Source organism: Hippoglossus hippoglossus, chromosome 5 (assembly GCF_009819705.1).
Source record: "Hippoglossus hippoglossus isolate fHipHip1 chromosome 5, fHipHip1.pri, whole genome shotgun sequence".
Classification (NCBI taxonomy): Eukaryota; Metazoa; Chordata; class Actinopteri; order Pleuronectiformes; family Pleuronectidae; genus Hippoglossus; species Hippoglossus hippoglossus.
In genome coordinates, this window is record NC_047155.1 from 26,298,285 (window position 1) to 26,324,022 (window position 25,738).

General features: G+C 41.8%; 1 protein-coding gene across 2 annotated transcripts in view; it reads right to left on the bottom strand.

Moving 5' to 3' along the window:
• Nucleotides 1-24,294, bottom strand: part of slc41a1 (solute carrier family 41 member 1) — a 29,692-nt gene extending 5,398 nt beyond the window's left edge. The window contains exons 1-11 of one of the 2 annotated variants that reach the window (XM_034584302.1): nucleotides 23,954-24,294; nucleotides 22,015-22,128; nucleotides 20,981-21,778; nucleotides 15,351-15,458; nucleotides 7,665-7,736; nucleotides 5,265-5,409; nucleotides 4,115-4,261; nucleotides 1,834-1,981; nucleotides 1,433-1,512; nucleotides 756-890; nucleotides 418-566 (exon numbers count right to left, since the gene is read on the bottom strand). In XM_034584302.1, coding sequence (XP_034440193.1) covers nucleotides 418-566; nucleotides 756-890; nucleotides 1,433-1,512; nucleotides 1,834-1,981; nucleotides 4,115-4,261; nucleotides 5,265-5,409; nucleotides 7,665-7,736; nucleotides 15,351-15,458; nucleotides 20,981-21,466 — 1,470 coding nt within the window. In that variant the 5' untranslated portion in view covers nucleotides 21,467-21,778; nucleotides 22,015-22,128; nucleotides 23,954-24,294. The other variant, XM_034584303.1, reaches the window with a different exon arrangement.
• Nucleotides 24,295-25,738: the final 1,444 nt, after the last annotated feature.

Below are 25,738 nucleotides of genomic sequence, written 5' to 3' on the forward strand. Positions count from 1 at the left end.
GACATGACTGTGATGACAATCAAACTTAGAACTGATCTCTACAAAAACCTGCTGAATTCATATTTATGTTCCTGGACAAACTGGGCGTCGCTTCTTCTGCAACAATGAAGTTAAAACACCGCGCTGCGTCTAACCCTGAGGTCCTGACTATGCGAGTCACGTTAAGTCTTGTGTTGTGTAGCAGGTTTAAATGTGTGTAAATAAACCCTAGAGAGCGAATCAAACAAACACAAAGTAAACTTCAGTGTCTTAATAACTTGTGATAAGTCATGGTGTTTATTGTTAAAGTGTAAAGTGAGCGCAGGTGAGAGGGGGAGTGAGGAGGAAACAGACAAATGGCACTTTCTCTCGAGAAAGAAAAAGGGCAGGGAGTCGTTGCTCGTGGCAGACTCTGTGTACGTGTGCCTGTGTGTGTACCTGAAGTAGTGCAGCAGTCATGTAGAAGGTGACGAAGATGGGCGTCAGGGTGGTGTGTCCACCCCTAAGGTAGTTGATGGTGTAAAGGAAGACGAGGTGACCCGGAGCAACCAGGAGGAAGAGCACACGGGCCGAACGAGAGTTCACAGCTGGAAGAGAGAGAGAGGAGCCACTTTTAAACTAGTCACATGAGTAATGTTAAAAAGGACTGTGACACGATCAAATTCATAGGAAATTAGGCTTTGCTCTTTGAGGGCAGATGCTGGAACTAAAAGGCATAATGGCAAAATCGTTTTTAGAGAAACTGTGGAACATTCCACAGCTCCCCCGTGACTTACTGGAGCCTAAGAAGGAGGTGCAGGGTGTGGGGCACTTCCTGGGGGCGAGGTTGGGATCCCCCATGGGTAGACCGTTCATGTGAAGATAGGTGGAGATACGACTGGCCTGAACCGCCACCAGGTTTCCTCCCACACCTGACACACACACACGCATGCACGCACACACACACAAACACACAGGTTGAAAATATGGAAAAAGAGCAAAACACCCTTAGTATTGGCATCTGGCATCGAGTCAGTTTTGGTATTTTTTGCACATGAAATACCTAAGAACTTGGCAATAGGGAAATGCAACGTTTTTTCCTTCACTATAAAATTTGTTACCTCCATCTGTCACTTTGAAAGAAAAGTCACGTAACAAGACATATGCTCGCTTCGGGCATACATCACCCATCTAACATATCCGTATGTTTATAAAACAGATGGATGTGCTGACGGAAACAGATTTAATTACACAAGAACAGACTTCTCTATATTTATTCCCTATCTCCAGGAATAAAACATCCACATTGACCTCTAACCTAGTACTGTATATTTGCTACGTAGTTATTTGTCATTTGTTATATACACTACTGACTTGACCTTTTTCTATAACTTCCCCAACAGTCCCAAAAGGCATCTTTAATGTGTTATGTAAATGGAAGGCTTCTGTTTTTTTCGGTTTCATGGCTCCTTACCGTTGATGACCGGGGTGAAGACAGCGATGCCAGCAAAGTTTGGGTCGGTGACGGTCTTGTCGAGGATCAGACCACCGACACTGAAACACAGACAAATGGAAAGAACTGAAGTCATTGCTCTCTCTTCACGGCCTGTGGTTATAACAGAGGGAAACACAAAGAAAAATCTGGGACATACAGTGTGTTAATTAGTAGAACATCATATTTTATATTTACTCTGGAAAATGGAGAAAATGTATGTGCATAAATGGCAGCAAGTTACAAATGGTGATAAACAGTCTAAATATCATGTCAGTGCCTGAGAGTATGTTTACAGTATATGTACAGTAAAAGTGATTTTCATTTATTTTGACGGATTTTTTTTTAGATCAAATAAAGACAATGATGCCTGCTTGCTGTACCTGCTGATCGCCATGGCGATGATAACCGGCTCCCATCCAGAGTAGAGGACCTCTCTGGTTGATGGGATCTTCCTGGCTATCAGCACCCATAGGGGGCATATGGCCACAAACACCACACACACCAGCGGGTTGGCATAGTCATTGAATTCTGTAAGAGAAGAAGAAAAGGTGGATTAACACAGGAGGACAAAATGTAGGGGTTCAAAACCAACTGGACATTTGGCTTCTAAATTTTTATTGTAATTTCAACATAACTTCATGTACTAAAAAGCTCACACATGGCTCAATGGCTCACACATGAAAGTTGCCCTTTCAATAGAGGTGGAGACTTCTGTAAATATGAGGCATGAAGAGGTGACGTGAGGTGAAGAAGATAATTAAGGACTGAGGAGCGTGAAGTGTGATGATCTTATTTTCGTTATGTTCATCTTTCCAGTTACTTTTGAAGAAATTAACTTTGGGTAAAATGTGTCAAAAGAGCTTTGGTTCATTCGAAGCAGATCATTAATGTAGTGTTCATGATTTTATTTAATTTTTTAATTTTTGAGTGTGTGTAAAACATGTAACCGTCCAAATATTGTTTGAAGGACTCTATCAATATTATCATACAAGAGTCCTAAGGCTAAATGAAATGTGACCTAAATCAAATAAAAGACAGAGGAACTTAATAGCTGAAGCCTCAAGTGGCAAATTAGAAATTAAAAAAAATATTCCATGCAAATATTAGTGCACCAATTAAAACCTTTTTATCTTGACTTTAATAAAAACTAAAACTTAGCATTATAGAATTTCATATTTTTCTAAATGGAATATAAGTGACTTGTGCTTGTGAGGACTCACCAGGATTGTGATTGGACTGACAGTAAGTACCTTGTCTTGTCTCTAGGAGGCAGTGTTACAACTACATTAACACCACAGGAGACTCCGAACCACCACAAACACTACTTTAAAAAACATAGTATGTCCACAAGACCCAAACACCAGCTGTGTTTTTGTGCGTATGTGACAAAATAACCCAAATAAGCTTAATATAGCAGCAGACTGTGGCATTTAGAGTGAGTAAGAGTGTCGTGTTTGTGGACACAGACTGATGTAAGAGTTATGAAATGACTCCACACTCGGGACGGTTTCATCAGTCCTGTGTGCGCCAGGGTTTGTTTGTCTGTGGCGTGGAACCCAAGGAACTGTGGGTTGTTTGGTTGAGCCGGGTGTGTCGCTGGTGAGGAAACTATCATGGAGCGAACAATACAGCTGTGGAGTTTCTCGCCATAAAACACAGCGAGGTCCGGTGTGGGCAGCTTTCATCCTTATTTACTGTGCACAGCTGGACACAGAGTCACATTTCACTCACTGTACTCTCCTGGTACGATAACATCTTCATAGAGGCTTTTGAAGTAGCATCAATAATGTAGCCACTATGATGAAGCTTTCTCTGAACTATTGCTTCTGTATTAATGATTCTTTCTTGTTGGTGGGCTTTTAAGAATCTTGCTACTAATTAGAGGCTTGACAGACTTGTGTATGTAGGTCACATCTATTTTTTTTTTCACTTGCCATGTTGCAGAATTGTTTTTTTTGAGAATTGGAGAATAAAGTCATAATATTGTGAGAATTAAGTCTAGGATAAAGTCACAATCTAAAAGCTACGTGTCATTTTACAGTTTGATTATCTGAAGATCGATCTGTGTTCAAATTTGGAATATGAAGCATCTTAATAAGTTACACTTTAGTACAAGTTGCACAAATAAGGGAATATTATTTTGTCACATCAGCCCCACAATATCATAAGTATCAGGACTTTTTAATGATTGTGTAAGAAACTCTCTATTCTGCAGAACCACACTTAGTTTCCTCTCTGGTGGAGAAGGAAATGTTGGCAGTGATCGACTGTAAATGTTACGACTTTATTCTCGTAATATTACGAGTTTCTTCTCAATTGCAACTTGTAATTTTACGACAATATTCTTGAAGTCTCAGATGATCTTTTTCTTCAAGATGGCCCTAACACTGTGTCATACAAAAGACAATCCATCTTTATTACATTTATCTGTATGAGTAATATTTTACCATCTAATTTGATTTAAATGAATACAAATTTATTTCACACCCCATCTCCTCATGAACTCCTTGCCCACCTCTTTACAGCTGAACACTGCACTGTCAAACAACACAACTGTCCTCTCTTGAAAAACTGAGCACAATGCACCCCTTGATGAACATTACATGAGCCTCTGAATGTGTCCTATTGAATTCAATGTGAACCGGGTGTTGACTGTATTACCTAGTTCCTTGTACAGTCCTGTTGAGATGCCTGCCAGCAGGGACAGGGTGATCAGGTCTCCCAGGCTTGCAGCTATTGGTGTGGCCACATTGTCAGGGTTGATGCCAACCTTCCTGGATGCTATGATCACACCGATCATGATGAGCCCTGTGGGATTTCAGGATGTCACAACATTAAGTCACCAGAGGGCACGATCACACGCAGCTGCACATGTTGATGTGTGATAATCTGTGTGATAAACTGTGTTCTGCAGTGTCACCATGTATCATCTGCGTTTTGGTGTTTTATGACATATGACTTCAAACCAGTGTGAAGAGCAAAACACAGTGCAGAACATTACAGGGTCTTATCAAGGCTTTAAAGTTTAGAATACAGTCAATACTAATAGAAAATGAAGAATGCTAATGAATTAATCAAAGCAATTTCTAATCATACTTTCTACAATCATTTCAAATTGCACTTCAAATAGTTTTTTCTTTAATAATCCAATGTCGGCCTGACATTTTGCAAAATCTAATTTAAACCTTGGTAGCATGGTTAGAGAAATGCATGATGGTTCAGAGAAGAGACACTTTGAACAGTTTGGTGAATATCTGACTTTTCATTTAATGGCATCATGAGGTTGTCATTTATGGTTTTGAATGAAATAGCTCCAGAACTGCTGGATGGATTTCTATGACATTTGCTACACATGCTCATCTGTTACTTCTGAAAATAAGTTTTTTTTCTTGGTCCTTCAACTGGTCAAATAAAACTTAACGACCAAACACCAAATTTTCCATTATTAGCATGCTAGCATGCTTAACGTGACGGTGAACATCATATCATAAACATTATTCCTGCCAAACATCTATTAGGCATTATCCCTGGATCATATTAGCATGGTCAAGTTATCTCTGACTGGCTAACTTAAGCAGAGAGTTAAATGAATCACTGACAGGCCTGATGAGATGCTTACACTGTGAATATCCCTCACATCCTGTTTAGTGACCAATTAAACCAGACTTTGTGTTGTTGGCGTCTTTGTGCCTGTGTAGACTTTCACTGCTACTACTTATATTTGTAGCATTTTGTTTAAATCATGTTTTTTTGGAGCAGTGTTCCCCCTTCTTGGGAAACAACGAGACGATAAAGTGAAATGAAATCGTACCCAGCAGCAGAGAGGCTATGAAAGCAGTGGCCACGCTGGATGCACACAGCAGCACGGCGTGGCCGAGCCGGAAGTGTCCCTCTGGGATCCAGCCGAAGATCACAGCAGCTATGGAGGCCAGGAACCCCACCACTGTGGCCTGGACCTGAACACACACACACATCACAGTGGTTCATGTAGCCATTGAATGAAGTCAACATGTAAAGTCCAGATGTTCTGTATGCGAGACTGTGCTGTTACATCTGAGCATCAGTTACTACTCACTGTTGAAGCTTTGCCTTCATGAATAAAATGTGACATATTCACTTATTTAACACCATAAACCAAAGAGAAGACGTCCATCCAGTTAAGCTTTTATTCTAAGAGAACGTCATCTCTAAACACAAAATAATAAACAGATGTACAAATTTGGTAACTTTGTTACAACTGACATCATGAGCACTGGTGTGAGCCCCTATGAGGATTCTGCAGATATTACATAACAAGCTCACTTCAAAAGACAGCCCCACAGGAGAGGTGACTGACTCACTGAGACTAAATGAAGAGTTCATTTTGGTGATTGAAATACTGATTGAATAGTGTTCAAATATTCAAAACATACACATGTATGCAGCAGAAGGATATAGGTATTTTCAGCTATTCCTGCTGATCTACCTCTGCTCATGTTGAGGCTGGTTTCATCAGTCACAGAATTATGTTACATCACCAAACTGTGGGCCCATCCGATTATACTCCTCGCTGATAACAAGCAACCTCTTCTGTTTGTTTTACGTTTGAGTGAAATCAGACTGACATTAAACATGTGAAATATTATGTCCAGCTGCTTTAACAGAGGGTTTGAATTCTCGTTCTGGAAATATGGAAAGTTTGTTAATAACTGTTTCTAGTCACATATTTTGTACAGTATCTGCACAGTGAAGTAAAACAAACAGCAGATAAGAAGAGGCCGCAGTGTGAGCAAAGATAGTCAGTCATTACAAGGAAGTATTTGATTAAAAAGTTGTATACTACAAAATAGGAAAAGACGGTGAATATCACTTGAACGTTTGAAGGTCCTCCAAACTAGATTGACAATAATTCACCAACCAGCAGCAGAAGTCAAGGATCACCAGCAGATGTTAGTGACCAGAAGCAGAAATTTAGGGACATATCATCAGTTGTGTACCTGACAGAGTTATGTAGCTTTCTAAACACATTCATTTGGTTTTAAACCTGGCTTAGTACATTTCCATATTCAAAGTGTATTTTACTTTTTGTAGCTCTTTAAATTTTCCTAGACAAGAGATTTGCCTTCCTGGCTTTAAGTTTATCTTTCTCTAAAATGTAGGACCGTATCAGTAGTGGACCCCAGGGTCATAGGAAGTTACACCCTTAACTGAGGAAGGGGTGTGTCCCATAGCCAATCATGTTTTGTTGAATAGTGGGTTTGTAGGTTTTTTAAGAATATAACTTGCAGTTGTTGTTTCCATTTTCAAGAAATTATAGTCGGTATCAAGAGCTGGATCTAATCATCTTTGTAGAAATGCTGATAAAAGCTTGTTAGCCATCCTAGTGCCTACAGTTCCCAGTCCACAGTCTAGTTTTTAAAAACCTGTTTGGGTTGAACAATTTACAGGGACGGCTGTGGCTTAGGAGACGGAGTAGGTCGTCCACTAATTGGAATGATGGTGGTTCAATCCCCGGCTTCTCCGATCCACATGTCACATGATCGATAAGCTACCTAAACCTAACTGCTCCTGATGGCTGCGCATGTGGGTAAATAACAGATCAGATGATAAGGGGAGTTGAGTGTGATTGGCTTACTGGTTCTGACCAGAACATGTGTTGAGAACATGTCATTAATGTTGTATGTGCCCCATCATGATCATCCTTGAGTTTACTGTAAACACTATTGACTTATGTAACCACCATGTTCCCTGGTTTGGCCTTAACTTGATCCCTGAAAAACTGTGTAGATGAGAACCAGGGTTTCCCTTTTCTAGTTTTCTCTTATTTTAGTTTAGAGAACTTTGTTGAGCTATGATGAAAAAATGTGACAATTTAATCATGTCAAATTGTGTTCAGCTTTTTTGTGCATGAATAAGATAAAGATCCTGGACACAGACCATGTTCCTGTGACCAAATGCAGCTAAATGACAGGAAACATCATCACTCTGCATCTTCACATCCAATATAATGTGAAAGCAAAATCGAACTCGAGATATTGGATTATCCACTAACTGCATGTAAACTGAGCTTTAGAGCAATACGACCATCCAACTGAAATATATGTGATATATAACTCATGATCTGATTTCTTGACATAACCAGATTTCTCCCTGTAGCGGTGTCTGTTGAGTGCCTGTTCGCCTGCTCAGAGATGCTCCGTGACACTGGAGTTGAGTGTTCTGTGTCGTTTACCTGAATGAGGGCCAAGTTCCCAATGATCATCTTCCACATGTCCTTGGTTGTGTCCATCTGACCAATATTAGCCTGAAAGAGACAGAAGAACACACAAGGTCAACACATTATCATCTGTGTGTGTGTGGGTGCACAGCGCGTGTACATGCTGTTGCCTCTTGGTCCCACCAGAACAATAAAATGTCAGTTCTCTGGACAAAGACACTCTGATCCGATCCCCCACCCTGCGGCCGACTCCACTTATCTCATCTCCTCTCTCTCACACACACACACACAAGTGCTCACACACGTACACATACACACCAGTGGTCTCAAGCATCAAGTATCTGTAGCGACAGTGGGCTACTGTGTGTCCAGAGCAATGATCCTAATGCTCATCCACAGTGAGAGGACACAAACAGAGGATCTCCTCTTCCTTTCTGTCCACTAGCATTTACATATGCAGAGGGAAGAGAAACATCTGGACACATGACAAGCCATACAAGTCTGGGTTTCGTAAACCCAGAGGGAGAAATGTGATCTGAATAAGGATTTAAAATTTGAATTCAAGGACGTGGAAATTCAGGTTTATGAAAAAATGTTGATAGTTTTGACCATCACATCATATTTTCTTGATGCTGTTGCTGAGAGCTGGGAACACGGTGACATAAATCATGAGCAGTCAGCCGATTACACAGGTTGTAAACAGGCCAGCAGTTCAGATCCAGAGGATCTAATCCACTGTATTTGGAGGCAAAACCAAAGAGAACATGCCCTAAATGTCCCAAACAGTGTGTACACAACTACATTGAGTACAGCAACGTTAAAGCTGAATCAGTACAAGCTGGATGTTAATTTTGTTCCTTACCCTAGTAGCCAGGTAGAGACGTGACAAGAAATTAATCCTGGGGGAGACCATGCGATAAATGTCCCTGGCCAAACACAAACTTAGAACATTGCAGGGCCTTAAACCAGAGGCCACCAGGTGTCCCAGTGAAATGAATACTGTTACTTATAGTTTCATCATTTCCCTTTGTTTTCTCTTCTGAATAACTTCACTGTTAAACCTGTCACACTGGTGTCACTTTTTAGCAATGATGAAATGTTTTCAGACCTCATCGGTTTACATTGGTGTCTATGATCCTATCATTACTAATATGAGTGATGGCATGATACCCCAGTTGTAATAAACTGGAACTAGTAGAGCACACACCTCCACCAAGGCCCCCCCTTCTGAAACCACACTTAAATTCACTACATCTAGATTTTTATTTGGATCTACTGCAAATTAAATGCATTCATAAATATCAGTCCCCTCAATATGTCTGATTTTTAAATCCATTTCCATTGGATCCACACAGAAATATAATGGGTTCTTTCTGAGGTCACTCCCCACCCCTCTACTAAATTTCATGGAACTCGGTAGAGCAGTTTTTTGGTTATCAAACAAACAAATATAGACGAGAACTCATTGGGGTAAGACATTATCCTAAGTCACCAAACCAGCATTGCTATTGTGGATGAAAGAGTGAATGTAATGACTTGCCACAGTGTTGCGTAGTGTTGGACCAAGAATTATCACCCAAAATGACAACTCAATACCCTCTAAAGCTATAGCTTAATATAACTATAGCTTTTTATTCAGATCCTATCAACCCTGCTTACTGTCATTTCCTGCGAGCAGCATTTAACCAACTGTTCACTACCTGCTGAGCTCCATAGCAACTAGCTGCTTAGCAACAACTTAGCGATTAGCTGGTTTAAATATCAAACATCTAGCAGCTAAAAATTCGATCAATTTGGCTGAAAAATAACTCAACAAACTTGAGTAAATATTTGACTTGAAAATCAACCGGTGGCCTGAAACATGACTGCAAATGTAAATGTTGTTCTGCCGTAATGTGTCTGCAGGCAACTGTTTGCCAACAAGTTATCCATTTACTGCTTTTTATGAGTAATCCAGCTTTAGTTTAAGGAATTTTCCCAAACTGTCAAATAAAAGATTAGACTGCAGGAGTATCTTCAGGACTGAATACTAATAGTGCGATCGTCTCGATATTAGAACTGAATTCTCAATTCTCAGGTTTTTACCCTGGCTTCCAGTTACAGGATTGATTGATGTCAGAGACTTATTCATTCTTCAAGACACTAAACTAACTATATTTCTGACATATTTGATGTATATAACAGGTCTCTCAGATCTGCAGGGGCTAGTCAGCTGCAGTGGTGCAGAGAGTTCAAACTAAACAGGGTGAAATGGCATTTAGCCACTATGCGGCCAACTGTTGGAACCAGCTCCCAGTAGATATCAAATCCGCCCCAACTCTAACCTGTTTTATAATTTGAGCTTTTATACAGTTTCTATGGTGATTTTTTAATCGTTCTTTTACCATTTTACCTGTATAATTATTACTGTTTTATTTTTGTCAAGCACACAGAATGACCTCTGTGTACAATACAAATAAATGTTCCTTGCCTTCCCTTAGTTAATATTACTTTTTGGGTGTGACGTGTGAGTGAGTGTGTGTGTGTATAGCACCATCCCTGCTGAGTATGTCTGGCAGCTTGACAGGGTAAACTCACCAGCTTGATTGACGTGACGATTGCGTGTTTAGGATTGTTCGTCATTATAAATACAACCACGCCAACATCACACCTCGTACATCAGCCGCATGCTAATGTGCACATGGACATCTCCTGCAATAACAGTCACGCCTTCGCTCACAGGGTATTCCACAAACACTGATAAGTGGGTTTAAGGCAGCCAGATAAGAGAAAACTAAACATCAGCGCACAGCACTGGGAGCACCACACAATCAATTAACCTACACGGAAAGAGTCTCATGTAGCTGCTTTCAGACAGAAATTTTAATCTCTAAACCTCCTCAGGATCTCATTGAATGAGCCATTATTACATACAACAAAAGCTTTTGCAACTTTAGCTATTAAAAATTTGCTTTAAAACAAGCAATGCAGCACATAGATGAAGCTCACGCTAGCATCGCCTGGTGTTATGTGATGATGTGTCTGATTATGATGCCAAGTCCTTTGCTTTTGGTGTGCGTGTGCGTGTGTGTGTGTGTGTGTGTGTGTGTGTGTGTGTGTGTGTGGTCGGCTGGATTAGTGTTTGGATCATCAGAGGAATGGTTGTGAAAATGAATTATGATGGATGACATAAGGCGCATGAGAGGCTGAAATACCCTGAGATTTGAAAGCTTCAGTTGAATTATAATACCATTTATTTTCCACTGGAACATCTGTTGTTTACAAGGTTGGAATCCAAACAAACATGAAATGAGTGTTTGTCGACACATTTAATACACACAAAATGAGGATAAAGTAGGATTTTGTAGTGGTTGTAATCTCTGATTATCGTGTAACGCATGCTGTTGCACCTGCATTGCAACTTACAGGTGCTGCCAAGTTTCAATAATTCACAAAATATCCTTTTCCATGTCCTTACAATCAATTATGCTCAATAACACAAGAGGGAATGAGAGAAAACTGACAAAACAGCCACAAATAGTTTTTTTGTCAGACCAATGATAATGAAAACAAGGGACAAGCCTCATTTCAGTAAAACAGTCAAAGACAAAGAGGTTAAAAAGACAAAAAGGGAAAAAAAGGAAAAAGGAAACACAGTCATGTGAAATGAAAACTCCTACAGCCAGCCAGTATGAGGGATTACATGATTTTTTTCAGTAATAAGCGCATTAGGAAATTTACAGTGGTCTTAATCTGCTCATTATTAGTGGCAGCGTGGAAAGAATCGTGGTCCCGCTGGGGCCAGCCAGCAGAGAGCCAACAGTAATGTCTCAGGACAAACACCAGACTCTGGCCTGCTTTGTGATGCTGGAAGTGAGAACACTTTTATGTTGAACTGAAAAATGTTGCTGTCCATATGAAATCAGCTTGTATCATGGTTTCTACATTTTATGGTTTCTATGTTACAGTGATGTATTTCAAGACATTTTCAGTTATTGTCATTACTTTGAACAGAGCTGTGATTCCAAACATAAAGCAGCCACAAAGTCAGTTTTGAAGTGTTGGTGAAACATTGTTGAAGCAACTTCCAAATCTTACACTGATTCAACTTAACCTCTGCTCGCTGAATTAATATTGAAACATAACTCAAACATTACAATACATATCATTTAGCTGACACTTTTATCCAAACAAAACACTAACTAAACACAGATTTAAAAAATAAATACTAATACTAATTATAATAACACTCAATAATACTGACAGACCACGTTGTAGCATGACTACATTGAGTCATTTCTTAAATAAATGTTTGAATTTTGCTGTAACAGGTGATGGATATTATTGTATCAGTTTTGAATAGGGATGCACTGATCTGACTTTTTCAGTCCTAATACCGATAATGGTACCTGGGCCTTGTGTATTGGCCCATCAATCTAATACAGACTGGGATCATTCTTTTCCATCTAAGGAAACATCGGACTTATAAAATTGGAATTTATTATTAAAATAATAATGACTATGTGAATTTTGTATCCATGTAGATAAATGTGTGAAGAATGAATCTATGTGTTGTTTTTCATTGTGTTTTCATACTGCAGACACTGTGATGTCCAAGGCCAATTTCCCACAAGGATAATGAAGTCTATCTTGTCTTATATTTTATCACACAGCACCAGCAACCTGGAAGAAAATCTTCAAAATGAACAACAATTACATTTAAAGTGTGAAATGCCTCCAAACATCTGACCCTTTGTTTCTAGCTCCCTCCATTAGCTCTCCTTCTATCAAAGTGTCCAGGTACTGATGCACGACATAGTATGTACGAGTAGATGTAAATTTAGAATAACATAGAATTTAACTGAATAGAGCAACTGCATTAATCGGCCTCATCACTATCAATACCTCATATTGGCTCATAACCAATCACATCGTTGGATCCCTTTTTGAAGTGTAAATGTATTTAAATCAACTTGCTGATTAATAATTATGCAATTGTAAGACTTTGACTAAATAATATAATGAAAGTCATAATTAGTGCTAATACATTCAGTTGATACAATAAGAATTTGGAAAGACAGCATTGGGAACATGCGTGTCACTCACTTTTGTCAACTGTCGAATTCTCAATGTCTTGTTACATTAATGTTACAGATATTTTTATGGTGTGAATAAGTTGAGCTGTCGTTGCTGGGTAGGCTGCTGCCTGCAATGCTAATCAGCCCCGTAACCTGTTTCCTACAGGCCAGTGGAAAGAATGTGAGGATTGGTGCGCTTAAGAGCAACACTGGCCTAACTCTCTCATACCTTAATAACTAAGGAGTCATCTGCTAACCTCTGTTTAGCTATGTTATAAGGTCAGTGACTCCTCAGAATACACAAAGGACAATGGTGCTGTTAGCTCTGAAAGAGGCCTTATACTGTAAGAATAAGTGACAGATAATGTGTAATGTAGCATCAGGTTCTACTTGTGGAAAACCTGTAACTCTACCAACACAGCAGAGTTAGCCTCTCACAGGAACGTACTGTCGCCTCCCAACTCAAAACCCACCTGGACTCCAATCAACTATACAAAGTCACAAACTCCTCCTCTCCTTGGATGATCACTCCCTCAACATCCTTATCCTCCTCGACCTCAGTGCTGCCTTTGACACCATCAACCACTCCATCCTCCTCACCCACCTTGAGTCCTCCCTCCACATCACTGGCACTGCCCTGGTTCAAATCACACCGCCACCAGTTCATCAGCATCAATAAATCCAACTCCAACACGGCCCAAGTCTCCCAAGGTGTCCCCCAAGGTTCGGTGCTTGGTCCCCTCCTCTTCATTCTCTACATGCTCCCCCATCGGTAACATCATACGCCACCATGGCCTCCATTTCCACTGCTATGCTGACGACACCCAACTCTACATCTCCACCAAATCCATCACTCCCGCCACTCACTCCACCCTCACAAACTGCCTCACAGATATAAAGACCTGGATGCAAAATAACTTCTCAAACTCAACAGCGACAAATATAAAATCCTCATCATCGGCCCCAAATCAATCACCAACTCCTGCCACAATTTCTCCCTCTCCATCGATGGCTCCACTGTTCCTGCATCCACACACATATGTAACCTCGTTGTCATCTTTGACCCAACCCTCTCCTTTGAACACCATGTCAACCACATTACAAAAACAGACTTTTTACACCTAAAAAACATTTCCCCAATATGCCCCTCCCTCTCCAGCCGCTGAAACACTCATCCACGCCTCCATCACCTCACGACTCGACTATTGCAATAGCATCCTTGACGGCACATCCACCAAAATCATCAACAAATTACAATACGTCCAAAACTCAGCTGCCCGTCTGCTCACCCACTCCCACACCAGAGACCACATCACCCCCGTCCTTAAAAACCTTCACTGGCTCCCCATTCAACAAATAATACAGTTTAAAATTCTCCTCATCACATACAAAACCCACCCGCAACCTCAGATCCACCAACACCAACCTCCTAACCCCTCTTACCCTGTCCAAACACCGAACCTGGGCTTCTTCATCGCTTTTTTTAATGTAAAATAACTGTCTTTTAATTGCTAAACCTTGATGTTATTGTTTGTACTGTCACTGTTTTTACCATGTTAAGGGCCTTTGAGTACCTTTAAAAAGCACTATACACAGCATCCCATTTAGCATAATGCTATTCTCAACTTTAAATACTGTTAAATGTTGTCTGTCAATTTTAGTTGCTATTTCCACAGAATGCAAATACATTTTTGTTGACATAATTTCTTGCTACTCAGTCTGAGATAATTAACATATTCAGACAGAGGTTTGAGAGCTGAAACACAACAGACACCTGCTTTTAGTACAGCTTCAGGTGAAACAGTTGGGCAGGGTCAGTAATACTATTAGAAACACAAAGAGGAGGACAGGAATGTTGCTATCAGTTTGTGATAAACTCAGGTCACGTTTGGCAATATGACCTCTGACCCCAGGAACAATCAGCTTTGATGGATCTTAGAGGTTAGAGATGAGACAGATTGGGTAACTCTGGAGGGAACAACTGAAACAATCCTCCAAGTTATAATTACACAAGGACTTTTGTGGTATTATACAGAGGAAATAAATCAAATAATTAAAGAGACATAAATACTGTGTAGACATTTTTCCAATAGATGGAATACAATACAAAACTATGGCCTTTCTGGTATAGGACATACTAAAAGACCTAATCTTGAGGAACGCCAATATTTAGGATAAACATTGCTCTGAAAATTCATATCGTGCGATGTTAAGTTATTACCTACTGATGCTTGATTACTCAGATCAATATCAGTATTGCAGACTGTGCAGAATGCACTTTTCACACACTTTCTTCAGCCAGGATTGATCTGCTCAGCTCATTGGATGCAATAATAAACATAACGATTATTATGTAAAATCATATTTAACTATCTGTGACATACTAACAATGTAACTTAATTTGCCAGATTGAATAAATGTTGAACATGCAAGCTAGGTTGCTAATACATATTTAATGTTATGCTAATGTTAATTTAATTCAAAGTCTTCTTTTGCTATTTAGCAAGTAAGATGTTCATTGCGCAATCGGTAAGACATTTTTATAAACAGTCTGTGGGTCAAGCTCACAAAGGGACAATGCAACTTAGAGTGACTATTAAACCACAAACATACACACACACTCACACACTGTAACATTTCTTACCGCTGTGGAAAGTCTGGAGGCCAACGTCATCTCTAGGTTGCCTTTGAGCCCCAGCAGCGCTGGTACCAGGATGAACACCTCCGACACCTCCGTAAACACTGTCCAGTGCTGCAACAATCACATGTAATATCACAATCAACAGTCAATACACTACAATATTGACATGGAACATATCTGATTCACAGAAACACACTGTTATACATACATCTACAAAATGAATCCTTAGTTGGGAGAAGAATGTCTCTGGGTTTGTGTGACCTTGTTCTTTCATATTGATTCAGTGGTGTAACCAGACCTATATGATGGAACAGAGAGTCTGTCTCTACAGACCTTGCAGACTACAGTATGTATCACGTTGGCTCTCCTTTGACAAGAACAAGGTCAGTGGGTCTTCATGCTGAAATGATTTATGACCGTCCTCCTTTGCCATTTATTCTCCCCTTTCCCTTTTGGTTCCCCTCTTCCAACTTTACTTAAAGGTTCAGTGTGTAAGATTTAGTGACATCTAGTGGTGACAACCTTCAGTTGTCATAAAAACTCAAAAGGTTTTTAGTTTGTCCTGTTTCGACTACTGTAAAAAACATAGCGGCCTCCGTAGAGAGGACCCGCTCCGGATATAAATATAAAGTATTTAAATATAAAGGCCCATTCTAGGGTAAAGAAAACTACAATTTGTACAGTTTAGGCAATTACACACTAGTGAAAACACCACTAGGATTATTTTATATTCAATTTCTGCCAATAGAACCCTTTCCCCTAAATCCTACACACTGAAGCTTTAACAATAGAGACCTCATATCTCACTAGAATGTATGATGCATTACACATCACTAGTTATGGTAATAATGTTACTACTTAAGCAATACCAGCATAAAACCATTAGTATAAGTTGGAAATTCATTTCATCTTAAGAGTGTGTAGAGTTTCTAGCTTGGTTCCACACCTCTAAAGCACATATTTAATTTGTTGTTATCCAGGTCTAGTTTTGTGCCCATTGGTGGTTTCTCACCAGCTTGAGAAGCAGTCATCAAACTGGAGCTTTGTAGAGTCAAGGCAGGATTAAGAATCTGAACATTAGCCTATATTCTTTCCTAGCTATAGCTGCAGTGCAACAATCCTGAAATACAGCAGTAGAATAAGGGCAGCAAGTGTGGGTAAGGTGGACGTATTTTAAGTTTTTAACACCGTGAAAAACACTCCAAGCAAACAACATGGTAGCATCTGTGTTTAGCACATGCTAGTGCACGTGTTTATTCAGCCAATGTTTCCACATCCTAGTAGATGGCCTTTCATGAAAGTTATAGTCTGTATTCTTAGACCTGACCCTTGATACCCTCCTCCCTGGCAGCTGGACAGTCCTTTAGAGGTGGGTTGCCTGCGACTCCCAGGGCTTGGTCAAGTGCCACTTTCTGCTGAGCATCCATTGCAGTTCGTGCAGTGATAGCAGGTCCGTGGTCTACTGTGGCCAGAAACAAAGCAGTTGCTGAGGCTGAGGCCATCGATCTTTCTCCAGTAAAAGTGCTTATCTTTGGAGCTGCTCCCACAGGCCCCCAGCACTTACAGTCCAGTCTGCCCCAAGCTGAATCAATATTCACTGAGGCTGGCACGGAAAAGAAAAGAGAGGGAGAGGAGAAAATAGACAAGGGCAGGAAAATAGAGAGTAGCTGACGTTGAAGCTACATACAAACACAGTTGGCCTGCATTTCTCACACCAGCAAGCTTGCATATCTGTTTCAGTGTGTTGCTCCCACTGTGCATCCAGATGTACAGTGCTCATAAGGGGTGTCGTCTACACTTCACTCTGAGTTGTATCAGTAGGTGTGGCACCAAAACTCTAGTGTGGGTTAAACTCCTTCTGTCTATCCACTTGCTGTCATCCGGCCAAGCACAGCTCCCTTCTAACAGCCAACCCCTCAGCTTGGCTCACTGCCCTCTGCCAACCGAGCAGCCTTCTGAGCACCTCTGTGAGCGCTCCTCTCTTCTTTCACAGCCACATGCTTTCAAGCTTTCTCTCTCTCTGTCTCTACTTCTGTCTCAATCCCCTATCTCCCTCTTTGCCTCCCTGTGGTGATATATGTTGTTGTCTCCATGGAACACTGGCTCTGAGCCAAACAAGCCCTCCCTCCTCATGGCGACCTCCTCGGTTCTAAGAACTCTACAGGACAACCCCAGTACCACTGTGTACAGACCTATAGGAGCTCTGGTATGCAAGCCCCACAAGGGTCGAGTTGCCCAGTTGAGTAACATGGCCCCATTTTATTTGTGATCACTGTATTGCTGTACTAAGTGAGAGGCTGAACATGATGGCATGCAATGTAAATGACACTCTGAGAGTGTCACAGACACTACACCAGGTGGTGTGTTTTATTTACCTGTTGCTGACGCACAAATGGTAGAGTTAGGGTCCAGACTCGCATGCTAACACACGCCATGGAAGATCAAATTTTAATGGCTGTACTGGAGTTGATCATGAAAGATGAGCATCAGCAATACAACAAGACCTTATTGGCATTAAATTGATGATCATAGAGGACCTGCATTCAGTGAATTGTGAGGGAGTGTAAGGACAGATTTCATTTTCCAGTGACACAAATGCTAAAGAGTTTCAGTTAAATGGTGTCACTAGGAGCATGGAAGCTCTGCCACGTTTTTCAAAAAATCCTGATCAAGCTTTACGCCGAGTCCAAGAGAAGATTTGGACTACTGGCATCCATGGGTTAGATGAGGGTGGACAGACGGCAAAGCCTGACCTCTCTGACCAAGGGAAGTGCAGACAAGCAACCTAGAATGATTAGCCAGGGCTTGGTTCAACACAAAAGCATTCTGACCTGCTAATCCTTTCAATCTCTTTCACTCACATCCTAACCAAGTACCTGTCTGTGATATTGTCAGCTGTTAATAACTGTGAGCTAATATGTTGTAAATGATTAACAGGCTGACCAATATGAATAGAAGCAGTCAATCAATGCAAATGATTGGACACCATTGAATGTTTTGAAAAGAAAAATGTTTAGTCCATTAGATCATATATTCTTAACTTTTGGCGGGATTACACAGACTAATCCTAAAAAAAAAAAATTGAATACAGCTGCGTTTTAGTATGAGCTGTTACAACTTCTCTCAGCAGGGGCAGGTAGTGAAATTAAGAAGCTGGAAAGATGATTCACTTTGAGAGAATAAACCCACGCGCTGTTTTCCTGAGTAAAAACCAGGCAAGTGGATGTGGTTGGAGTGAAATGGTGTCTGGTGGGCAGTGAGGGCTTGGCTGGTGTTAAACCTTTATGTCTACTATGATTTCCTGTTTACTGCTGCCTGTAGTTTTACTGTGTTTGTTTTTGAGGCTTAAGTCCCACATATTTGCTTTATTTTGGTGTTTTTAGTCTACAGAGACCACAGGACAGACAGCTAGACTCTGAGGCAGACATATATGCACAACTGACTATGACACTACACTGCAGTCTTGATTTATAGTTTGACCGTATATATTACAGAATTGTAGGTGATAGAACCTTAAACTGTGTTATGTGAGTGCAAGTCACAAATCATCTATTTGAGCTTTGGCACTCGCATTCCCAAAAAAAATAGCAAGGCATGACCTTTACAAACCATGTTTAACCTTTAGTCCAAGTGAGCCAGTCGGTCAGCTTCAAACAACTGGTCAGCTTCAAACAACATGTCTGGGGCTGTGATGGTGTCTAACAACCCAGTTTAGACGAAACCATGCCAAATTCCGTATGACGAAAGCCTCGGCAGTGGCAAACACCGTAACACAAACCAATAAAGAAGTGGTTGGGGTTTTTAAAAAAAAAAACGGTGAGAGACCGACAGTTTTAGGTCATTCTGCTACTGCTGCTACCAAGTAGCTGAGCAGAACTATGCAGACGTCTTGCTCCTCTATACCAGTCTGGAGAGACTTTTCTGGGCCAACCTCGAATGGGAATGACGCCAGAAGTTCTATGTGTTTGTGTGTGTGTGTGTGTGTGTGTGTGTATTCCACAGATAGTCGAAGTGAACAATGTTCAAAAGGTCAGATTTCAAAGAAGTCTTATAGAGAGTTGTGCATAATGCCAAGTCATGCACTGATCCAAGCCGCAACTTCTAAACTCAGACAGACAGACAGGCACATTAACTACAGGCTTAAACATTTTAGAGTTTTCTAGCTTACGGTTAGCAAAGGAACTGGCACGGTCAAACCAAACCAAACCAAAGAGAGAGAAAGAGAGAGAGGGAGAGACAATTACCTTCAGGCAAGGGCAGGGAGGATTAGCTGAGTTAGCGTTTCACGGTATCATGGAAGGGGCATTAGGCAATGAGACAACCTGCTAGATGCTCAGGATGAACTCATAAGAACAGGCGCTTCAGAAAAGCTTCACTTTGCATGTCATAGCAAACATTTCTGTAAGGTTTGCCCACAGTCACAAGGATGGCTGACTCGAGGGGAACGATAAGGCCCTGTACCATCTGTATCTCCTGCTTCCCTGCCTCACCTCTGAAGGAATTGTGCACTGAGTGTTTTGGAAACTGGAGAAACCGCAGCAGCATGGTGCCTAAGTTGAGGCAGCATGAAAACTTCTTTGACCTCAAACCTCTGCATTCCTGGTTTAGTGAGGATACCTAACCACATAGTAATAGAGGCTTTGACACCGCACTGTGTTTTGTTTTCACTCAGACTCTAGCCCAAGTAGTGTTCTGCCATTTCAGGTGCTCAAAGAAACAACACTTATTCCCCTGCCTGTCCCCCTCCCGTGTGTGCCGAGTTCTTGGGGTCTGCCATGTTGGCATCAGTATGCGTGTACACAATGTGCCTGGACTGGTCTCCAGGCAGCCTGACACCTCCAGCTTTATCTGCACCACAAGCTGACTTTTAAGGAATATATGACCTGTCAGCATGACTCTGGCTGGCATTTCACTTAGATAAACTCTGAGCAGGACGGTCACTACAGTGAAGAAGGACAGACATTATAAAAGTACGTCACATTTCTAATAGAAGGATGTGTGATGAGTGTGTGACACTGTCTCAGCCATGCATTCCTGAAGGCATGCGATCAGATAGGCCAGCAGCAGACATGCCATCGCCAACAGGGATCGCTTAACCAGTTAATTCAAATGCTCCATGGCCCCTTACACAGTGCAACTCAGTTCACAATGTCTGCCTGGAGCAACGGCTCTGCTACGAAGCAAAACTGTTAAACAGTAGATTAACTTACATTAACTTTACTGAGGGGTTAAATAAGACAGAGATCCTGTTGTTTCTCACAAATAACTGGTCTGTAAGAAAAGGGAATAAAAGTGGAGCTCTAATCACTACGTTAATGTCTGAATGAGGGTTTCTGGACATTTGAATACAACTAGTGCAACACTCCTAAATTGTTGGTGTGAAATTGTTTCAGCTGTTACATTTCTGAATCTCCCCATTATCTTCCTAAGAATCCAAAACATTACGTCATCCATCATTTCTATTTCTTGTTTACAGGAGCAGGACCCTCTTTGTTGATATGAAGAATATTTTTTCAAGGGAGAACTAACCACACTGAATCGTTTATTTTGCTTCAGCAGTTTCTTATTAGATTCTTACATCATTTTTTTATTAGTATATGCTGTTTACTACCTATATGTTTTGGATCACTCACCTGGACGATGTCAAGCACCATTCCTGCTGCCACTGTCCCGAACCCGGCCAGCAGGAAAGGGAAAACCACCTGTAGGCCAATGGAGAAGGAGGTCTCCTTGAGTGGCACCGGTGGTTCAGGGCTCTGGTCGGTGCTGGTGTCGTCGCTCTCGTTGCTCTGGCTTGCATTCTCCAGGAGAGCGTCCTCTTCCCGTTGACCTTTTGCGTTGGCACGGCAGTCCAGCGCCACCACAATCTCTGACCTCTCCTCATCCTCCCCGGTCTCACCGGCCCTCTCTGGGAAAGATGTGACCTCTGTGAGCTCAAACTCAGCCCCGGTCCCTGGGCTCACCTCCTCAGAGCCCTGAGTGAGGATTACCGGGTGGACAGAGCTGTTGGAATTGAGGAAGGCCGGTGTCAGGGGGCCTCCCTCCTTCTTCACCTCAATGGCCCCGGAGGACATGTCGATGTCGGGGAGTTTTTCTTGTTCTTTCAACCAAAGTACCATGCGGAAGCCTTTGGAAGACAGTGGGCTTGACAAAGAAAGCTCAACGTGCCTTGGCCTAACTGTTTTGGCAAGGTCAAAGTAGAATTGTCTACCTGATCTGGTATTGAACCTGATCAGTCCAATTGATTTATCCCATTAAAGAGGTTTACAGGAAGTGAATGTCTCTATTAAAGACAAGGAGAAAACTGCTCTGTGAGAAAAAACCTGCAGCAAGGCACATGCAGCTGAGCGTCTGCAGAGCCTGTGTTCCTGTCGGTGCTTCGGGAGCAGAACCAGTATGTTCTCCATTCACTGCAAGGTGCTCAGGGTAGGCTGACAAAAAAAAGAAGAAAGCATAGTTGATCGACACAGAAGAGAAGGGAAAACAATGGGCTCGGGGACTCACCACAGAAATCCCCTCCAGTCACTTAATTGAAAACAGTCCTCCAAAGTGCAGCAACAGTCTAAATCACAGGTCTGAAGTGGCCAGAGTGCAGCGCAGGCTGGTCATGCTCTCAGTCCACTGATCATGTCAGACTGGTTAGTGTACCAGGCAGGGAATGTCTCACCTTACACCACGTGGCCGCTTGGAGGTTTTCAAGGGAGATATTTAAAGGTCTGCAGTACAAGGATTGAATTACCGGCTGCAGAGAAGTCCCTCCCCAACCAGGGTGGAAAGTCACCTGGGAAAAGGACAAATTCATTAATTATTCATTTCAAATTTTTTAATTCCACAGTTTTGTTTCAAGTTTATTCCCAAATAGCTAGTTGATCTCAACTGCCTCTGAACGTGTACTTGTGGTGAAATTATCAATACAAAATGTATAAATATAAAGTATAGTGGTGTTCAGTATTTTTCTATTAAGTTTATTAGAAAACAATAATATACATATATAATAAACTAAGATATAAAATAACTTAAAATAAAACAGCTTGAAGAAAAACATTTGGCAGCAAGTGTGGATGATGAAAACTTTTTAAAGTACCATAACTTTCTTTTTGAGTTCCACAAACGCTGTGTAAGTCATTGTCACTGGCACTGTGGCAGAAGTCAGTGAGAATACAACAGTGAGTTTAAAAACTGTTTCATCCAGCGACGAATTTCCTCCCGCCGGCTAAAAATATTCCCCCATTAACAGAGGTGCAGCCTTACATCCTCTGGAATCACACGCACCACCTGCAAAGCCACCGCAATGCAAAGACAACTAATCCTGCCATACCTTTCAAAATAAACAACCCCACCATCCTGCTACAAGCACATTCTGAAGCCAGGTGGGAAATATGTGTTATGTTGAAACATTACACACAAAAGGTCAATCTAAGCAGATTTAAAGGACACATGCTTCCCAAATTACAGAAATACAATTAACAGCCTAACAAGAGGTATTTGAATCTTTTAATTATAAACAAATTTGATCTGTCTTCTATTCAATAATCATAAACTGGAAGGTTTATGGACAAATGCATGACCAGCTCCAAATCAAACAGAGCTCATGGATTAAGTAAACTATTCCTGTTTGTGAAAACAAATATGACAGTGGAGGTGAGGCTGACAAATGTCCCTCTTCATTCCTTTTTTCCTTTCCCCAACCCAGAATCTCTCAAATATTTTTGAGGACCATTTAACTAGACCAACAACCGCTATTTGAAAAGCTTTTTGCCTTTCAATGTTTTATGGCAGGAACTGTATGAACTTCAGGACCAAAATAGTCAAACAGACCTTCAGTAGTTTGCCAGGGACCCCCTGCAACCTTCCAAGAACCCTGGTCCCCGGACCCCACTTTGGGAATCCCTGATCTACGCTTCACAAGCATCACAGAAATTCACTGAATCATATACAAACACAGTTTTACGATAGGAGGAACATAAACTGAAAAATATATTTTGGGCCTATTAAAGTCAGTTTAGCCTCTGAACTGACAACTCACATCTGGCACAGATGTCACGAACTATGTCCCCTGGCTTTTCACTTATATAAATAAATACATGACCACTTTTATTTTGAAGGCCACACTGCAGGCGTCCAGTGTCACTGCTGCTGACTTCACACAGCTCTCATCCGCCTGCATGTTGCGACATCCGCACACAGACTGTGGCTTTCCCCGCTGAAACAATCCTCTGTTTAGTAGTCAGGACCAACACCGCCCGAACCCAACATGGCAAAGGCGTAAATTAGTGCTCCCCTGGTCAGGCCTGAATAGACGAGCCCTCCTTCTTCTATTCTGCTGCTCATTTAAACAGGCCCAGAGGGCTGCGTGTTCCAGCACCGGGGCTGCGCACCAGTGTCACCGCCACTATCACCACGAGTATGTAACTCATGCAAAAATCATGAAAGCGCATGCACCGTCATTTTCCACTCTTTGTCATCCCCACACATATTTCATACACCGAGGGAACAAGCCGTGGCTCTCACAGTCTCTGTCTGTCTCTTTCTGAAATAACAGCAGGTACAGTCACACAGGGGCTCCTCAGCTGGGAGGGGGGGGGGGGGTCATGGGGGTGAGTTACCTTTCAGTGTCAGCGGTCCACAGGGGAGATGAGTGAGAGAACAAGGACCCCGAGTAGCTGCTGCATGTGTCCTGCAGCTCCTGGTAACGCGCTCAGGCTGAGGCGTGGACGCCGGTGCGCACGCCTTATGTACCGTTACCGGCTCCGCGCAGCTGCCTCAATGGTTAATGCTGGTTAATGGTTAAACCCTCCCCTCCCGCTTTTAAGGGCTGTGTCCTATAGTCTCTCCCGACCTCCGGTTACATTGCACCCGTCCAGTAGTGTTCTCCGCCGCCCGGCTGCCTGGATACATGCGCATCTATAATACACCCGTCCGGTGCAGGGGGCCAGGAAGCCACAAGGCGGGCCCTCCTCCTCCTCCTCCTCCTCCTCCTCCTCCACACTCTGAGATGACGATACATGCAGAGTACCCCCCCCCCCCCCCCCTCCTCCCCTTTCTCACCACCACATCCCTCCCACCCCCCCTTTTTCTCCATTGCGCACAAGCGCGTCCCCTCCTCCTGCCCCCGTGCGGTGCCAGTCTCCTCCACAAGCCTGCTAATTTACTACCACGCCGAGATAGAAGTTTTAATTTAACAATGGGCCCATACTTCTGAATGAATGGCCATGTACGCTTATCGCCACTGTCTAACTGAAGCCGGCTGGATTTTAGTCACTCATCCACCAACTCATGGAATAAATAAAGTCTTACACAAGGGAAAGTGCTGAGGTTGCAACATAGTGACCTAAAGTGCGTAAGAAAGACATAGGGATTTGGAATATAAAGTTTATAAATATTAGTCATTGAGAAAGGCAAATTAATTCTAGAGCTGCGGGTAGCATTGTGCGGGCCGAGCACTTACGATCTGACCGGACCTGACCGTTTTGCTTGCGTTTTGTGCAACGCGGGAAGGATAAATACGTCACTTCCTGCGTCCGTCACGCGGCGCTGGACCACGGCCAGTAACCACGCATTACGGTCCACACCATCAAGTGTGGACCACACGGTGACAATTTTATGGAAATCGAATTAAAGTTGTAAAACGAGGCTTACCTCCTTTTGGCAGTACACTCTAAACCCGGATTTTATTTGAAATAAACTTCTTTAGTGGTCATTACTTATTCTATCTTGTTTTGTACAAACATCATGTCATTACTAAAACAAATTAGTTGTTTGTACTATTCAGCTGTAACATCCAGTGTTAATGACCATGTTAAGCAGAGGTAACTCAACATTTTGCTTTTCTGTAAGGGAGGGGAGGGGCTTATTTGAATTTCTGTGGTCAGAAGTTGGGACATGTTCTGTGTGAGGAGTCCCTTGTGTCAGACAGGAGAACTTGACCTGTGAGAACTGTGAGAGTTTGGAAGCATCACCACCAAGTGGAATGGTGAGTGTGTTTAAATTAAGTATTTTTCAGACAGCTCTCTGGAACATGATGGTCCAGTGACAACACATGCTTAAGTAAGTGTCAATGTGCTATCAATTTTCTGTCGGCTCACAGACTGCTGCCGATAGCGAAACATTCACTTTAAGTTATGAAAACAGTTTTTTTTAAAAAGCAGTGTTAATTAAAGTTACACCAAATGAAATGGTGTGTGTGTAAATGAAAAATCGTGCAAAACTCTCAGCTAAAATGTCAGCTAAACTCTGAATTTAGTGTTAGCATGTGTTAGCATGCATGTAGCATGTACTTGGGGCTCATGCTCGCTGTTCATACATATTCAAAATGTGCACTGTGCTTTGTTGAAACAATGAGGCTCGTTAATGAACTGCTCATTATTTGAACCTTAAATGACTGCTGATTA